The sequence below is a fragment of the Cucumis sativus genome, chromosome 6 (genome assembly GCF_000004075.3).
Source record: "Cucumis sativus cultivar 9930 chromosome 6, Cucumber_9930_V3, whole genome shotgun sequence".
NCBI classification, from domain to species: domain Eukaryota; kingdom Viridiplantae; phylum Streptophyta; class Magnoliopsida; order Cucurbitales; family Cucurbitaceae; genus Cucumis; species Cucumis sativus.
In genome coordinates this window covers 6,007,124-6,024,812 of record NC_026660.2, presented here as the reverse complement: position 1 = coordinate 6,024,812, position 17,689 = coordinate 6,007,124, and the positions used below count along the sequence as shown (strand labels likewise).

The following is a 17,689-nucleotide window of genomic DNA, read 5'->3' as shown; positions in this document are numbered from 1 at the left end:
TTATCAATTAATGATATTTGCTATTCCTTTTACCAAACAACATATGTTTAATTTTACTTTTAAATTCAATTTTAACAAATTTAAGTTTAATCTAAGGTTAATTTTACTAACATAATTGATTAAATATAGGGATTAAAATTGAATAGTTTGCTATCTTCAAATGTAATTGGAGAAAAAGTAAAAATCTTATGAGTACATTTTAAGAAAGTACTTTCTCATATGCGTCCAATTTTCTTGAAGATTCTAATGAGTTTTCTATATTTAGAGAAATGCTAAAAGTAATTTTCAGAAATGACAATATGATCCAGCAGAGAGGATAATGACAACATTACATACTGTTTTTCTACTTAAAGTTATCATCCTAAAAAAACCTATTTTAATTCCCCTAAAATTTTAATTGTTTTATAGACAATAGTTTTCCTAATGGATTATTTATTCATTTTTCTTAATCTACCCAAGAGAATTTAATTTCCTTCCATGTAACTAAAGATGCTACTATCATTTTAGAATGAAAAAGAAACTGAATTTCTAAATCAGGAACACAGTCAAAATCAACAAGGATTGAGTTTGAGTTAGATCGTAAAAGTATAAGTGTTTTTTAGTATAACAGGTATGAGCGAGTCGAATTTAATTTATTTGTTTTTGTTAAATTCTTCAACAAACTCTTGAGTTTGTCTTTCTTTAAGAAATAGCTATTGCTTCTATTTTTTTTTTCACCCGACGTATTTTTTTTGTTTTTTATGACTATTTCAACTTGAAATTATAAATATGCTAGAATGGTAGGTGAAATTTCATGATTAAAACAATTTGACATTTATTTGGAACATAAATTTGAACCATAAAATTCACTCAAAAAATTTAACGATTATTTATCCTACATTCCATTGACGCCGATATAACCAACCACGATCCCTTCGGACTTTTCTAAAATGTTTTTTTTTTTTTGATAAAAGAAGAGTGATTTATTGTAGTGTTTGTCACATTATTTCAAGTTACCTTGACATTATTTAACATTCTAATATATTTAACCATAAAATACCATTTTACAATTATTTTCCGGGTCGGGTCGGGTAATTTTAAACAAACAACCCCACCCACCCGGCAAAAGCATCCGTAGCAAAGCGTGAAGCATGTGGAGATCTAGCCGTTGATTGAGAATTAGGTATAACGTGGCGGTACGGATGAAGAGTAGGGCCCAGTAATCGAAGGGACGAGATTTAATATCGTAATTTTTCTTTTGTATATATAAATAAAAGCGAATCGTTTTTAGTGTATGAAAGTGAGTAACCAAAAACCCAAAAAGGAAATAAAGAAAAAAGAAAAAAGAAAAAAGAAAAAAGAAAAAAGAAAGAAAAGAAAGAAAAGAAAATCCCTTTACCTTCCGCTTCCATAGATCTGCAGCAGCTGCTCTTTGCCTTTGAGGTTTTTCCTTATCGCCATCTCTCCGATCTCCGGCTTCCTCATCGGCGCCGCCTTCTCTGTTTTGGCTTATTCCTTTTGCCTTTTTTCTTCCATCACTTCCACCGTAGATAATCCACGATTCGCCATTTCTTTTTAACAAACTTAACCGATTTTCTTAACTACTCTTACCTTCTAGGGTTTTCTGCTTCCTGTTTTTTTGTCTCCTTGGATCTACCTACCATCGTACTTAACGTAACTGAGTTTTAGGATTTGTGGGGATTTTGCATGCTGTCCTCCTCGGTGAACTGAGCTTTTACCTTTTCCTCTGCTTTTCTTTTATAGTTGCGAAAATGGCAGCTTATTCTGGATCTGTCAGCGCTGTCCAGGTTTCTTTCTTCTTCTAACCTTGTCTTTGTCTATGTGTCTGTGCATTTCTTGGGTTTGATGAGTGGATATGCGTTTTGAGATGGTGGTGCAGGTTGGGTCTTACTTTGTGGAACAGTACTATCATGTTCTTCGGCAACAACCTGACCTTGTTCACCAGTTTTACTCTGAAGCTAGCTCCATGATAAGGGTTGATGGTGATTCCTCCGAGACTGCTTCCACAATGCTGGTACTTTTGGTTTTTTTCCAGTGAAGTATAGACTGGTTTGACTATTTTTTATGTTATTTGGTTAAGTTTTGGCTAAGTTGATAATCTCGTCATTTGTTGATTTTTGTCGTTGGCAGCAGTTTGGCTCAACGTCTTGATTTGTTATTAATTTGTTGATCATTACGTAGTGTTAGGGTTTTAGCTATGGAAATGTATTATGGGTTACTATTTAGTGGGTTTATGATTTTTTCACTTGTGTGAGGGTGAAGGTCAAGATAAAATAAATATACACGCTGTTTATTACTTGTTTGATGTGTATTGCTCTGTTATGCACGTTATGCACGTTGTAAACAAGTTTTAGTTTTGTTTACATGTTGCTTACTGTAGCTTTTATTCTGCAGCAAATACATACGCTTGTCATGTCGCTAAATTTCACTGCATTTTCAATCAAGACGATCAACTCAATGGATTCATGGAATGGTGGTATTCTAGTAGTGGTTTCAGGTTCTGCAAAGTCAAAGGAGTTTAATAGGATGAGGAAGTTTGTGCAGACATTTTTTCTTGCTCCTCAAGAGAAGGGTTACTTTGTTCTTAATGACATATTCCATTTCATCGAGGAGGAGGAGATAGTTCAGCACAGCCCGTTGCCTGTATTAACAGAAAATAAATTTGAAGCTGACCTAAATGCTCCCAACTCCATTCCAGAGCCACCAGGTACTCTGCCAATAGTATTGAATAATTGGACAATAAATCTCCTAGCTTTTTAGCTTTACTTATAGATGGGGATAATTTCTATTATTTTTATCATGGCCATTATTAGTGGGTTATTTTCCCTTCACACAGTGCATTTGATCTTTTGGAACATTTGTGTAGCTATGTGTGTTATTTTTAGATCTCAAAGATTCGTGATAGTTGGAATGGATGGAAAGTTCTTTTATCATAGTCGTAGTTAACGGGTTCTTTTCCCTTCACATGATGCGCTTGATCTTTTGGATTACTTGTGTAGTTATATCATGTTTGTATTGGTTTTGGAAAGTCTAAAAAATTTGTAATCGTTAAAAGTGAAATTGTTTGAAGTAGTTTCTAGGTAGGCGTGAGCCATTCAGTTGGTTTTTAAATCAGATACTTCTCTTAATTTGTTTTGGTAGTTTCCGACTATGTTTTGGAGGAGAATGCAAGAGAGTATGTGGACTCAGTTCATATAGAAGATGATCCAGTTGATAAATACAGCCTTCCTGAGCAACAGCAACAAGAAGAATTTGAATCCGAAGTTGTTGTGGAGGAGGCTCCTGTGGAGGATTTGGTTGCTTCTCATCAAAATGTGGTTAACAGTGTTCAGGAGCCTCTTCCTGCAGTGATTGATGAACCGATTGGAGAACCAGAAAAGAAAACTTATGCTTCCATTGTAAGTATGCTTTACGATAGTGCTTAGTTCTGGTGCCTGCGTTTGTGTGCTGTATGTGTGCGCACACAATAGCAATAGGGCACTGGCATCCTTTAATATTTAGTTTTTGTGATTAGAATGGGTATAAATGAAATATAACCAGATTGAGGAAAACACAAGTGGAAAAGCAATATGCATTAAGATTTTTTTTTATCCTAGTCATTAATTGAAGGCTTCTTAGGGCTCTGTTCTTTTCACTCATTTCATCTTGAGCCATATATGAATTTGTGTTACAAATGTGAGATCATTTTCTTATATGTTGATAATATCAAACTATGTAGTTGAGAGCTGCTAGAGCAGAAGCTGCTCAATCAGCTATTCCGCAACCATCATTTTATCCAAGTGCTTCAGCTACTTCTGACTGGAACCATATTCCAGAACCAGCTCCTCAACATGTAAACCCTGCACCGTCATATGCTCCCGAACCTGGACCAGATACAATAGAAGAAGGCTTTGGTGTGGAAGATGAAGGTCAAATTCTTTGTTCATTTTTAGATTATCATTCTTACAATCTATTCATGCTAATAATCTGAAACATCATCATTGTTTTTTTGTATTTGTACTTCCGTCTCTGACTCTTTATAATGGGGTGTGTGAGTATTGATACTTTGGTCTCATAGGTGGGATTTTAATTATCTTTTGTTGGTTGTATTCGGGATTCATACTTCACATGAAATATCATATGATATTTGTTCTTAGGCTTATTTGCTGTACAGTATTCTGCATGCTGTTTGAAATTTTTGCGTAAGGGACATGGGAAAATTGTTATGATTGGTGTTTACATGGGAACTGTTGTTGAGCATTTCGAGGCATTGAAACTTAAATGAGTTGGTTGTACCTTGTATAATTCTCATTTCCAAAGCATCTGATTAGTCTTATGTTGTACTATCTTCAGGTGAACCAAAATCTGTCTATGTTAGAAACTTGCCGCCCTCTGTTACTGAAGCTGAAATTGAGCAAGAATTTAAAGATTTTGGTAGAATTCTACCTGATGGTGTATTTATTAGGTCTCGAAAGGTCAGTACTTTATTTTTTGATGTTTGATGGTTAATCTCTACTGGCTGGCTAACCATATACTTCTTTGTACAGGAGATTGGGGTTTGTTATGCTTTTGTTGAGTTTGAAGATATTCTTGGTGTTCAAAACGCTCTAAAGGTTTGGGCTGCATTTTAACTATTTTGTTGTTCAAACTTGTTTTTCATTTGTATTTGTTAGACCTTCTCCCTTTTCCAAATCTTTATGGGGTTGAATTTTTGTTTTATCTTAAGATTTTTATTGAGCCTTGTTTTGTTTGTTTTTCTTTTAAAAGAACATTTCAAGCTATTTGGGCTTTCTGGACAGTTGTGCTTTGAACATATTTGTGTATGAAGCAGCAAATTAAAGTTCTGTTTCATGTTGTGTTGCGTGCTGTTTAGATTTAGATTTTACTTTTTTCTGGTAAATTTAAAATCTTGGCATGTTTTGCTACAGGCGTCTCCTATTCAAATAGCTGGAAGGCAAGTCTACATTGAAGAGCGGAGGCCAAACAATGGTGCTCGGGGAGGAAGTAAGTGAAAATATAGCTATGAAATATAATGACATTTCAGTTTTTGAGGTCTAAATCATCATGCATGTTCCAATCGTAACTTCTTTTCTTGTTTTCCAATACTATTGTTTTTCGTAGTCATTATGATACAGTCAAGGCATGCCACATGCACTTTTAAGCATTTGAGTTGGAACCTTTTGAATATATTGGTATACAGGCAAGAATAAAAATGCCAAATTAAACATAAACCATTGTAATGAAGAAATTCTTTATAAATCTTTAACCAAGATATCTGAATTATTACTACCTACTACATTGTTTCTTGTCAAAATGAAATCCATCAAATTGCTGCAATTGGCTGTTCTGAAAATTATCTATATCGAGTCTATATATGCTTTTCCTAGTTCTTCAATAAGCACTTTGCATATCCTTGCAATTGATGATTTGTTTGGATTGGCTCACATGGATGGTTTCTGATGCATTTGTTGGTGGTGCCATGAACAGGAAGAGGCAGAGCGAGAGGTAGTTACCAGTCAGATGCCCCCAGAGGACGATTTGGTTCTCGTAGTTTGGGTCGAGGAAGCAGCCAGGACGGAAGTGACTATGGTCGGTTGAGAGGCAACGGTTTCCCTCAGCGGGGTTACCACAAGGTTCAATAGTATCATCAATCAATCAGTACCAGTTTGTTTATAACCATTATGGAGATGAAACTTTGGAAGAGTTTTTGATATGGAAGGTGGTTACTACGTTTGATGGTTCAGAGAAAAAGCAGCGTCTCCGGTGTTGAGTGGTTTAGGAATTGGTTTGTAGTTTGTGTTTTTGAGCGTGTGAGTTGACATTACTGGAAATGTTAATTTGTGAGGAATTAATTATTAAGATAAGATGGTACTTTTCCCCCTTGGATGGTTTTTAAGATGCAATTCAAGTGGGGAAATTTTGGCATTTCAAGTACAAGCACTTGTTAGGCAATGTGAGGGAAATAGACTTGAGAGATAATTATCCTTTTCATTAAATCTTATACTTAAACTTGTTTGCTTTCACCCTACTGCCTCTGTTTATTCTTGTTTGTTTCTTCACTAACATTGCATTTCAGAAACTTGGAACAAATTTGAAAATGTTGCAGCAATGTTTATTATCAATGATGATGAGATTATTCTACAAAGAAGGAAACAAGAAAAAGAAGTTGCCATTGCCATTCACTTTCATCTCAAGCAGTTGCTGCTGCCGTGTAAGTTTTAGTTGCTGTCTCTTTAACTAAGCTTTGTTCATCTTCATTCTCTTCTGTTTCCCACAGGAAATTGGCATAGGCTGCTTGCACGTGGCTGAAAGATTCACACAATGTAAATTTTTTTGCATCAAATTATAGCATCTTCCTCCTCAAACATTTCTTTCTTATTATTCTCATTCTTAACACAGTAAAAGCGCTATACCATAGGGATTCAGTTTATACTAATATCTTGTTGACCTAGTCTCCATCTAAGCTGACATGGCATGGACACAAGACTCATCATGTTTTAAAAATCTAGACATTCTGATGCATTTATATGCTTAAAAAACCTAGCTTAATGTATTTACACAAAGTTAGTATTATTCATCTTTCTAATCTACTTGACGAAAATTCTATGCATGTTTAACACATTTGTTACTCTAACAAGTGTCTGATACATGTTCAACCAGTGCACATGAATATTAAACAAAAGAATAAGTGCTTTAAACCACTAGTCAAGGTTGTTTGTGTATATTTACCGTTGATGACTTAGTTGTGAAATAGTAAAGAGGGAAAAGATAGAATGAAGGTGGGAAGTGAGTACCTGTCAAGTGGAGAAGCTTGCAGAGCCCTTTGAAAATAGGATAAAGCTTTTTGTTGGTCATGATGCAACTCCCACACTAACTTGGCATATTTTGACAAAGTTTCTCCATCGTGGGAATCCATTAAAATAGCTCTGCTGTAATATTCTTCTGCTCTTCCCAGGTCTCCTTTCCTCTGCGATCAAAATCATATGCAAAGAAATTCCTTTAGATTGTCTCGCTAATTATGACCATATGAAAGGGCGGAATTGGAATTGGAATCGGAATCGGTATTGAAGTTCTCAATTGTTTGAAAAATCTCTTCAACTTTTTAACCTATACTAAAATAGTCTACCCTTAACATACTATAATGTGTATGTGCAAACTATTATAACAAACTCCACGTTGAATGATTGTTTTTTAGTACAATTTATGGTGGTTGATAGAACAACATTAATTTTTTTTGAAAAGTTAAATAAAATATAATTTCATTTCTTTTCCTTTGAAGTTCTTCAGTTTTGCTCTTTAGTACTATCAATTGTCCAATTTTGAATGCTGATTTTTGTAAAAATCTTCTTTTTGTATTGTTGTTTTTTTACTATAAATTTGGAAAACAAAAGGACTGAATTGAAGATTTATAATAAAAGAGTGATGGTTATTCTAACCAAAATGTTTACCGTTTGGCCTAAAAAATTCATAGCATAGTAGAGAAATGGAAACAAGGGTAAAACGAACTTGCCTGGTACAAGAACTCTGCATAGTTACTTAAAACAAGAGCATTGCTCGGATTCTCCACCACCATTTTCTTGTAATACTCCTCCATGCCATATTCTTCACCTCCTCCCCCACCGCCGCCTCCACCCTGCAGTCGACCACCACCGCCACCATCACCCGGTCCTCCTCCGATGCCGAGCCCTCTAGCCAGGTACATCTCTTTCCGTAAATCACCCACAAATCCCATCCCATCACCACCAGCACCCACTCTACTCCAAGCTTGTTCCATAGCCCTAACCTCCGGAGTTACAATGGCAGCGTCAATGCTAAAATTCCCCAAACCATCTTCCTCTTCCTTCCCATCAATCTCTCGATCCTCCTCCTCCTCCTCTTCCTCAGTCCTAGCTCTAGAACCGTAGAAGGAAAACGAGGGAATAGTCTGGAGAATAGAGCGTTTAAGGCCATGACAAAACTTCTTAGAAGATTTGAAATTGACAGAATCAAAAGAAAACGGATCTTCATGGACATCGATTACATCAGAAGCATGAGAAACAGTATTCAAATTCCCTTCAGAGTTGGTTCTCCGGAAGCCAGATGGAGCAGCGGCACGATGGTGGTCGGAGAAAGCAGGGGAGGAGCTAAGAGAAGCAGTGGTGGTGGAGAAAGAAAGCGGTTTATTATTGCAGTGGAAAGGGAAAGTGGAAGGGGAGTGTTTCCCGTGGAGGTCATGGTGGTGGTGATCCGGGGGGAGAAGAGAGCCAAGAAGCGGCGTTGAAGAGGATTTGAGGAGCATAATTAGGATTTAGTTGAGTTTTAGAAGATATTTGATTGTTTATGAGGAGGAAGAAGTGGATGAAGATGATGAGGAGATTGGCAATGGAAGATACCAATAAAAAAGGTCGGTGTCCCCTCACGGAAAAACAACCTTTTTCCTTTCCATCACGTTGGCATCACATTTTTAAAATCTCCATCTCTACCCAAATATCTTCATTTTAATTATTTTATTCGTTTTATTTTATTTACTTTTTATTTACGTTTTGTATATTTTTCTACAACATAATAAAAATATTAAAATGACAATAAAAATTTGATTCGCTTTTTTTCATCGTGACCTTGGATTCATCTTAAATATGAGAGGTAGACGGTAGAGTAAAATAATTTATAAAACAAAAAAAATACAAGATGTTTTTTTTAAAAAAATGTAAAATGCTTATTTAGTATTAAATATATCATTTTGCATTTTCTAATTTTTGTATATTTTTCTAGAAATGTTTTCTATAACAATATATTGATTGCTTTGGAACGTTGATTACCTTGTGCATTTTTGTTAACATTAATATTTAAAGTTTGGTTAGAGTTAACTTTCGACTTTGAGTGGGTATACATCAAGCTAAGCTATAGTAATGTTGGTATTAATTAATGAGATGGGATGTTGAATATTTTCAAATTTTTTTTTTGTCAAATATGTTTAATTGATACAATCTATTTTCTTTAATATATGTAATTATAATAAACATATAAATAAAACAAAACGACAAGTTGACTATTGACTATGGACTTTTCATACATAAATATTACATATATACTTTTATTTATTAATTGTGGAATATTTTTCTTAAGATAAATTTTGATAGTAAATTTGTGTTCTTTCAAATTAGATTCTAATTTTATCTTAATAAAAAAGGATATAAAAATCTTCATAAAATCTTTAATTTCATCAAATTTTTTCATGAAGGCTTCCTTATTTTTGTCCTATTTTTAGCCATTTTCCAATTGGTAGAGAAATTTTAATTTCCATTGACGATTCTGATTGGTGAAGTCCACACAAATCGGACAAATCGCGTCGGTTTAATTTCCCTCCATATCAAGGTAAATACATATTCTTCTTCTTCTTCTTCTTCTTCTTCTTCTTCGTTACAAAGACTTCCATCGATTCTTTAACTTTTTTTCTCTCCAATTCTTCCTTATTCCCCAATGATTTGATCCTTACGATGCCACTCCATACCTGAAAATGCCGCCCATAAAACTCGTTTCCATCTTCAAGCGCTTTTCAATGCCACATACTTCCAGGTGGGGTTGCCCTTGTAATTGTATGATCTTCTTTCCCTTTTGATCTTGTCTGTTTTTGTCTCTAATTCCATTTATGGGTTTTATTCACCAACTTCAAACGAACATTGAATTGGTCGCTTCTAGCTCTTGGGTTCTTTCTTCTTTGAATGCTTTGATTGTTTAAGAGGCTTAATTTAGTTTGGACCTTAAGCTCGTTTAGAAAGCTTACAGTTTTCCGTTTTCTCCATTATCAAAATTTACCTTTTGAAACAAATGGTTGTTAAAATTAGTTATTGGGTTTCCTAAAGGAACGGGTGGAAAATGATGATCTCTGATCAAATGGTGATTGTAGTAGTTTCATGAAGAAATTAGAATGAATCATGGGTCTGTGAAGCACTATCGTTCTGCATATTATTTGAGAAATTATTGAGTAGGCTGGACAATGTGACTGACAGTTTTGCGCTTTTAGATCGATAGACATATTACAAAAGTTTCTCAAATTTATATCTAGTAGTTGTTAGAGAACATGCAAACTTTTTTTTTAGTCTACATTCACTTTGAATATCATTGTAAGAAACCCGTACAGTAGGAATTAGGATTCAAATAAACTTCTTGATTGAATTTTGTGGACAAAATTCTTTAAAAGAAGGTAAATGTAGGACTAACTTCTGGTATTCTAGAATTTAAGCATATATGACATTTTGGTTACTTAATTTTGTGAAATTTTGTTGGAGAAGAAGGTTTGGAACTTTGGACTAGAAGAAAGAAAGTTGGTTATTGATATTGGTGAAGGAGGAGTCTGGGACTTCTTTAAAACAAAATGGAAATGGGAGTTTGCATATGTTGGAAAAGAAATGGTTTTGGAAAAAAGGGAAATGATTTGGTTATTACCTTACAATCTATCATACCTATAAAAGGGCAAGTCTGAGTTGTTAGGCTCAGGGCTTTTCAAGTTCTGGATGAGCAATAAAGTTTAATAAAATGAAAGGTATGAATTTGGCGTAATAAACTGGTGGATCTTGGAATTGTTTGCTATCATGTTTTACTTATTTGTGCTTCAGAGTTTCAAGGAAACTCTGCCCTTCACCATGTTGTCATCTTCATAATAGCTATTTATCTTAGAAAATCAAGGGGGTATTGGAGTTGTCGAGTCTTGGTAGTTCTCAGCCTTAAATGGGCTGTGGTTTTATATTATTCAGGCTACCGTGTTTTTCAAACCAGTTTTTTCTTCACTGTGTATGAACTAATCAATTTGATTGGATGCTGTCTCGTATGAGTAAGCAATGAAATTTATATTATCCTTATAAGAGTTAAGTTGTCAATCTTTTCATGATGAACAAGATAATGCAAGGATTTTTTTCGTGGGGGGTATTTTCCTTGTATAACTTTTTCTTGTTCCTCCAGATGGCATCCGGATGCAACTGGTTCAACTGGAGCAATGCTCACTACCTTTTGCCCTCAGATGAGCCCGACCATTTCTCGTTGCCTTCCCCAACTCCTGAATGGCCTCAAGGTATATGCTATTCTCAAATAAAAATGACTGAAAACTATAGCATTTTGTTCATTTTTGTTTTATAATTCTTTGTTACTTCACATTGAATTCGAGGCAATTATTTGTTTGCTTCTGAGTCTCTTTCTTAATGTGTGACTTATGTTCATAAGGACTAAGGAGTTTGGACTAACTACTTAATCTCTCGTTTTCCCCATTAAACTAATTGGGTTTGTTGTAGTGTAAGATTTTGAATGTTGAAAGTAAGAGAGAAATATAACGTTGATCTCCTCGTGTTGAAAGCTACGAGGGAATTGTTTTACATTTCCTGAAACTTCCAATTCGAGCTAAAAGCGACGTGTTCACACAATGTAAAAGGATGCTGGCGGAACATAGCATCCATTTTGAGGTCGATATAGCCTGGGAAGTTTTTTGGATAAATTTTCAATACGAAAAAATCTTGAAGATTTTGTAAATCTGTGCGGTTATCTTTGATGTAGTAATATTTGTTGATGATTTAATTCTTGATTGTTGTTTTTGTTTTGTTAATCAGTAACTCCTCCACGTACATTCATGCATACCAAACTGTTATAGTATTCATTGATATGATTGAATCGTGTAGAAAAAATGACATTCTCTTCGTATCAGCTTTTTTGATGTTCCTACTGAGATTATTGTGAGCAAAGATTCTTTCAACACTATTGGCTGATTTTGTTTTCATTTCAAAAAAACAACAAAGTTAACATATGTCTCTAGTTTCTTTGCATATAGGTGTCTAGACGTGTTGAGGTTGGTAAGTGCTCTAACTTGTCAATATGTGATAAAAAAAAAGTCAGATTTTATTTGGACAGTTTTAGTCATATCTACAAATATTGATTCTTCTTGATGTATCCCATCCTAGGTGGAGGTTTTGCTTCTGGAATAGCAAGTCTTGGGGAGATTGAGGTTCTCAAAATCACCCAATTTGTTTCCATATGGGGTTGCAATCTATCACGCCGAGGAAATAATGGTGTCACATTTTACAGACCATTAAGGATGCCTGAAGGATATCACTGCCTTGGTCACTATTGCCAACCTAATGACCGTCCCCTTCACGGTTATCTTCTTGTGGCAAGAGAAGTAGATGGTTATTTTCAGGAAAGTGATCATATTAGCAACATTGTTAAACTGCCAGCCCTTGTGGAGCCCATTGATTTTACATTGATATGGAGTCCAGATGATGGGAGTGAGGAGAAGTACGGTGAATGTGCCTACATTTGGCTACCTCAACCACCTGATGGTTATAAATCCATGGGTTATTTTGTCACTAACAAGCTAGAAAAACCTGTAGTGGGTGAAGTAAGGTGCGTTCGAGCTGATTTAACCGATAGATGCGAAACTTATCGCTTAATGTTTAATATCAGTTCTAAATGTAAAAACTTTCTAGTACAGATTTGGAGTACAAGAGCATGTCACCGAGGGATGCTTGGTAGGGGAGTTCCTGTAGGAACATTTCATTGTGGTAGTTACAAAGGAACCGAAAAAGAGCTTCCTATTGCTTGCTTAAAAAACTTGAACTCTACACTGCCTACAATGCCCAACATTGATCAGATTCATTCTCTAATTAACCACTATGGACCCACTGTCTTCTTCCATCCCAAAGAGATCTACTTGCCATCTTCTGTTTCATGGTTTTTCGAAAATGGAGTGCTATTGCACAGAGATGGCATGTCATCTGGGGAGGCCATACTTGTCTGTGGTACAAATTTGCCTACTGATGGGAGAAATGATACAGTATGTTGGATGGATTTGCCAACTGATGGCTGTAGAGACAAGATCATAAATGGAAATCTGGAAAGCGCCAAGCTTTACGCTCATGTAAAGCCAGCTTTGGGAGGGACATTCACAGATATTGCTATGTGGGTGTTCTGTCCTTTCAATGGGCCATCCACTCTTAAGCTTGGAATTGTGAATATTAGTCTAGGGAAAATTGGACAACATGTTGGAGATTGGGAGCATATCACTCTCAGGATCTGCAACTTTACTGGAGAACTCTTTAGCATTTACTTTTCACAGCACAGTGGTGGTGAATGGGTGGATGCTTACAACTTAGAATTCATAGAAGGAAACAAAGCCATAGTTTACTCCTCAAAGAGTGGACATGCTAGCTATCCTCGTCCTGGGCTCTACATTCAAGGCTCTTCCAAACTCGGGATTGGAATAAGGAACGACTGTGCACGTAGTCATCTTTTTATTGATTCAAGCACACATTATGAAATAGTTGCAGCAGAGCACCTGAGACGCAATGACATTGTGGAGCCTGGTTGGTTGCAGTTCATGAGAGAGTGGGGTCCAACTATTGTCTATAGCTCGAGAACGAAGCTTGACAACTTCATCGATCGCCTTCCATTGAAAATTAGGTTTCCTGTTGCAAATATATTCAGAAAGTTACCAGCGGAATTGTTTGGAGAGGTTGGTCCAACTGGGCCAAAGGAGAAAAACAATTGGGAAGGAGATGAGAGAGGCTAAAATTTTGTTGTGCATTCCATTCATTGCTGCTTTTGCTCACTCTATTGGTTGTTGTTATGGCAGTTTGAGATGTTCATATGACAAAGAGGGGGTGTGCTTTGTTGGAGCTGACTTGTGTGCTTTTAACACCCCTACTTCATTCTAACACAATTCAATTTCTTATGTATTGATTCTTGGTTGTGACAATAAGGGATTCATAGATGGAATCTGAGCCTCTTTCTATTGTAATGTAGAGTTAGGGAATATTATTAATACTACTCTTGGACTCATGTTTGATTAATACTTTAATCTGTTACTGTATTTTAGTTTGATTAACACTGGAGGGTTAGCAGAGTTTGTTAGTTTTGAAGTTCAATGATCAAATATAAATTTCGAGACGTGATTGTGAATCGTGATAATGCTTATAGATTAGGGGTGGTCTCTCTAATACATTTTGTTTAATCTTTCGGGCGTTGGTTTTTTATTTCTTGAAAATAAATTTTCACTCTATTTTACCATTTTACTAAAATGTAAATAAAAATATAGATAAAATGTCGATGACAATAAATACTTTTTGAAAAATTATAAAAACAAACTACAAAATTCATTTTTGATAATTAACCTTGAAAAGCCACTGGAAATTTGTAGTCAGAAACTACCATTTTGACCCCAAAATGTGTTTGAGCGATGGAGGCAGAGTTCAATTTGTTTTCTCTATTCTCACACTCTCTCTTCCTGATCTCACGCATTGGTCTCGATGTATTAAGCAAAACATATATACACACACACATATCTATATATATAAACCTAGATCAAATTTCGAGTGGGCTGGCTATACACATTTATGAAATTAAAGGCAAACTCCTAACGATTGAGGAAGGAGCAAGGTAGTCCAAAGTTGAAAATGTTGGCGAAAAGGTTCGCTTCTATATTCAAGCGCTCTTCTACTCCACATGCTTCCAGGTGCGCCCTACGTGTAATGCCCATTTTCGTTATTTTCTCAGAATTTTACACCAACAGTTATTAACTCACTCACGAACTTCAGTTGAACGTGGAATCAATCGATTGCCCGCATCTTTTCAGTGATATAATATCTGGGTTCTTCAAATTTTCGATGTTTTGATCGTACAATAGGCTTAATTTCCCCCTTATTTACTCGTTTAGAACTTGGAATTGCTTTATTTGTTTTTATGAAAAAGGAAACGCTTGAATTGATTATTTCAAATTTTTTCATTGATTTTTAATGGATAGAATGGAATTTGGTAATCTCTGATTAAGGGTTGCTTGCAGCAATTCGATAAAGCCAACGGAGAATGAGGTGAATAAATCCTGGGGTCGGAAAGCCGTCTCCTTTGTGCTTATTACTGTTACTGGTGGTGTAGCTTTGAGTGCTTTAGATGACCTTGCCATTTATCATAGCTGTAGCAGGTATGTATTACTTGTTAGAGATTTCCAAATTTGGATGAATTATATTGTTAAAGCAAATGAATGTCTGAATTTGGCGCTTTGAAGTTCAAGGAAATCCATGTAGTAACACTAAAGTAAATTGGGGAATCTTGGACAAATTCATGATTAATTAGGATTAGAATTAGTTTACTTTTCCGTTTTCTAATAATTAGAGATCATTTTCCTTTGGTCATCTAAGGCTATGTTGTTATGTTGTTTTCAATCTCTGTCTTCTCACTGGATCAAATAATATCTCGTAGTAGTATTCGGTGATGTTACATTATTGTTATTGAACAAGCCTCAGTTGTCAACTTTGGCGGTTAGAGAATGAAAGCATTCTTTTGATCCTTGGGGTTTTTTTACCTATACATTATTTGCTTGTTCTGTTTCTGTTTAGGGGCTTTAAATCTTTGTTATTGCCCCATTTACAAAGGTATGGTAGTTTTCTGGATGAAATTGTGCAAATAGATGATAGATCTTCAGGGCTTTACTTCGATGCATTTTTCTTGATTTTAGAATTAGAAGCCTGACCCGACTCATCCAATTTTATCGGATGTTCCCTAAGGGACCTGACCTGATTCATCCGTTCCACGAAAACTCATCACCACCCTTGTTGGCTTGGTGTACCTATAACCAGCTTTGATCCACACTCTATTTCCAATCAAATATTTTGAGCTAAATATATAAGGTTTAAATCCACAAGATTATTGTCCTTCCTTTGGTGGTTAACTGAGTTTTTTTTAATGAGAGAATACAGAAGGGCAAACAAAAAGACAACCCAGCAAAAGGAGCCAAACTATAACCCAACTAATTGTACAACAAAGGTATCCACCATTGTAAAATAATAAGGCCTAAAGGATAATTCTAATTCTAATTCTAATTCTAATTCAATTTCATATATGAGTGTTTGGAATACATCATCAAGTGTTTAATTTTGGAAAAAAATTGGAGTATTTGACAATCTCTCAAAATAGCTCACATCTTAAAAGGAAATGCTCTCTCCTCTCTACGTAAAATTTTTATCCTATTTTTGTTGTTTTCTTTTATCCCCTGCTTTATTCTTGCAATAATAGTGGAAGGTTTTTTCCAACAAGGTTTTCATGAATCAATGATATTCTTTTGCTGTTGGTAGTTGGCGGGACTTATTTACATTATTTTATTATTTTCTCAGCAAAGCTATAGAGAAAGTCAGAAACAATCAAGCAGTCATAGATGCTATTGGTGAACCCATTGATAAAGGTCCATGGTACAATGCATCACTTGCAGTAGCTCACAAGAGACACTCTCTATCCTGCACATTTCCAGTATCAGGACCACAAGGCACAGGGATCCTCCAACTGAAGGCAGTTCGTAATGGAGGTCAATACACTTTTCCTATCACCTGGTCCTCATTTCCCTTACTTGATTCAAGTTATAGTTTCAATAGAGAATTAGCAATAGATAAACAATTTTTTCTCGTTTCTTTCTTTTTTGGGGATTAGGAACCAAGCTTTTTTGAAGTTCTCTGTCATACGTATTTTTAGTTCATAAGCTTTTTTTTTAAGTTGAAGTATGGGATGACATTTGTGAAAGTTGTCTCTTTTCCTGAGCGATCCAACTTAGCTGGTGTATCTTCAATCCGATGCATTTGGAAAAGGGTTTTCTGGATTAGTGGATTGTTTTAGGTAAACCGGGAAGATTCTAAAGGTAATGGTAGGTATAAAATGTTTTTCTATTAGTAAAATCTTTTAATTTTCAAACCATAATGGTAACTAGGCAGATTTATTTTCTTATCTATTTTCTACCTGCAATTAGTCTAGTCTGATCCTTATACTCGCGTGTATCAATTCTTTAGATTTTACTTTAGCATCAAGATAATACTCAAAATGAAATCTTGTCGCATTTTGTTCCTTTTACATGAATTATCATCCTCTTTCAGCTTTTACTATTTTGTAATATATATATTTATATATTACCCTTTAGGTGAGAGAAGTCTTTTCGTCTGTTATAAACTTTTTGAATGGTAATACTAAGTTGGAATATCTCTACAGAGGATTCCTGGATTTCTTTTCTCCGGCCTCGGGACTGGGACATTCTGATGATGGATGCTCTCCTTTATGTTCCTGAAAACGAAGGTAAGCAGAAAACTTTGCGTATTAATCTCAGCGAGAAGTTTGCTCCTGCTGCTTGTGTCTCATGCACCGACTGTCAGCCTCCAGAGACAGAGAAGAGATGAAGTTAGCTTTTTATGGATATTATGAAACTATTGTCATAATATCCTTTATGAAGTTGCTTTCTATTAGTTTTCTGTCCCGACATGATTTTGAGCTAACCGAAGGGTCGAAGTATTCGTTATCCCCACCAAAATAATAATTTTCTTTGAGGTTGAGTTCAAACCGCGGTAGAAGATTTGTTATTATACAACCTTGCTGACATTAAATGTGGCAAAGTTATTATGGTTATACCGTAAAATCCAATTTGTAAAAGAAAAACAGTAACTATTTATCTGATTTTTTTGTTCTTATTTGTTTGTTTGTTGATCTGTAGACAGTAGGTGGTAAATAAAGATTATAACTTAGAAAGAACAGGTTTGATAATTGAAAAAAAGTTTTCAAAAATCTCTTCTAAGTAGCTCTAATTTAGATGCTTTATCTTGTATGGTTGTTTTATTGGCATGAGGATCACACTTCAACAAGAATTCAATTCCTTCATACACCAAAGTATGTTTGGACAAGTATAGTATTGACATTGATTTAATTTTGTATGTATTTGAGT

The 17,689-nt window shown here is 35.2% G+C and overlaps 4 protein-coding genes across 9 annotated transcripts; 3 read left to right on the top strand and 1 right to left on the bottom strand.

The window, feature by feature from the left end:
- The first annotated feature begins 1,290 nt into the window (after nucleotides 1–1,290).
- On the top strand, nucleotides 1,291–6,002 carry LOC101209038 (nuclear transport factor 2). The gene is made up of 9 exons (XM_011658467.2): nucleotides 1,291–1,787; nucleotides 1,880–2,014; nucleotides 2,395–2,707; nucleotides 3,142–3,398; nucleotides 3,719–3,908; nucleotides 4,333–4,454; nucleotides 4,527–4,592; nucleotides 4,908–4,983; nucleotides 5,467–6,002. The coding sequence occupies exons 1-9, from the start codon at nucleotides 1,752–1,754 to the stop codon at nucleotides 5,619–5,621; spliced, it is 1,350 nt and encodes a 449-aa protein (XP_011656769.1). The 5' UTR covers nucleotides 1,291–1,751; the 3' UTR covers nucleotides 5,622–6,002.
- A 67-nt stretch (nucleotides 6,003–6,069) lies between these two features.
- Nucleotides 6,070–8,292, bottom strand: LOC101206684. The gene is made up of 3 exons (XM_004140528.3): nucleotides 7,490–8,292; nucleotides 6,774–6,946; nucleotides 6,070–6,284 (listed from the first exon to the last, which is right to left on the bottom strand). The coding sequence occupies exons 1-3, from the start codon at nucleotides 8,255–8,257 to the stop codon at nucleotides 6,170–6,172; spliced, it is 1,056 nt and encodes a 351-aa protein (XP_004140576.2). The 5' UTR covers nucleotides 8,258–8,292; the 3' UTR covers nucleotides 6,070–6,169.
- On the top strand, nucleotides 8,224–13,899 carry LOC101209282. Of its 6 annotated transcripts, XM_031886874.1 has the most exons (5): nucleotides 8,224–8,362; nucleotides 9,227–9,333; nucleotides 10,918–11,026; nucleotides 11,774–11,795; nucleotides 11,904–13,889. In XM_031886874.1, exons 3-5 carry the CDS (start codon nucleotides 10,952–10,954, stop codon nucleotides 13,508–13,510), a joined length of 1,704 nt encoding a protein of 567 aa, XP_031742734.1. In that variant the 5' UTR covers nucleotides 8,224–8,362; nucleotides 9,227–9,333; nucleotides 10,918–10,951; the 3' UTR covers nucleotides 13,511–13,889. The 6 variants fall into 6 exon arrangements, with proteins under 6 accessions (XP_031742734.1, XP_011656768.1, XP_031742732.1 ...); XM_011658466.2 differs by lacking the exon at nucleotides 11,774–11,795; XM_031886872.1 differs by lacking the exons at nucleotides 8,224–8,362; nucleotides 9,227–9,333 and adding an exon at nucleotides 9,340–9,534 and having other exon boundaries at nucleotides 11,904–13,899.
- Nucleotides 13,900–14,199: 300 nt separating this feature from the next.
- On the top strand, nucleotides 14,200–17,440 carry LOC101206927. The gene is made up of 4 exons (XM_004140529.3): nucleotides 14,200–14,452; nucleotides 14,780–14,917; nucleotides 16,107–16,294; nucleotides 16,966–17,440. The coding sequence occupies exons 1-4, from the start codon at nucleotides 14,394–14,396 to the stop codon at nucleotides 17,148–17,150; spliced, it is 570 nt and encodes a 189-aa protein (XP_004140577.1). The 5' UTR covers nucleotides 14,200–14,393; the 3' UTR covers nucleotides 17,151–17,440.
- Nucleotides 17,441–17,689: the final 249 nt, after the last annotated feature.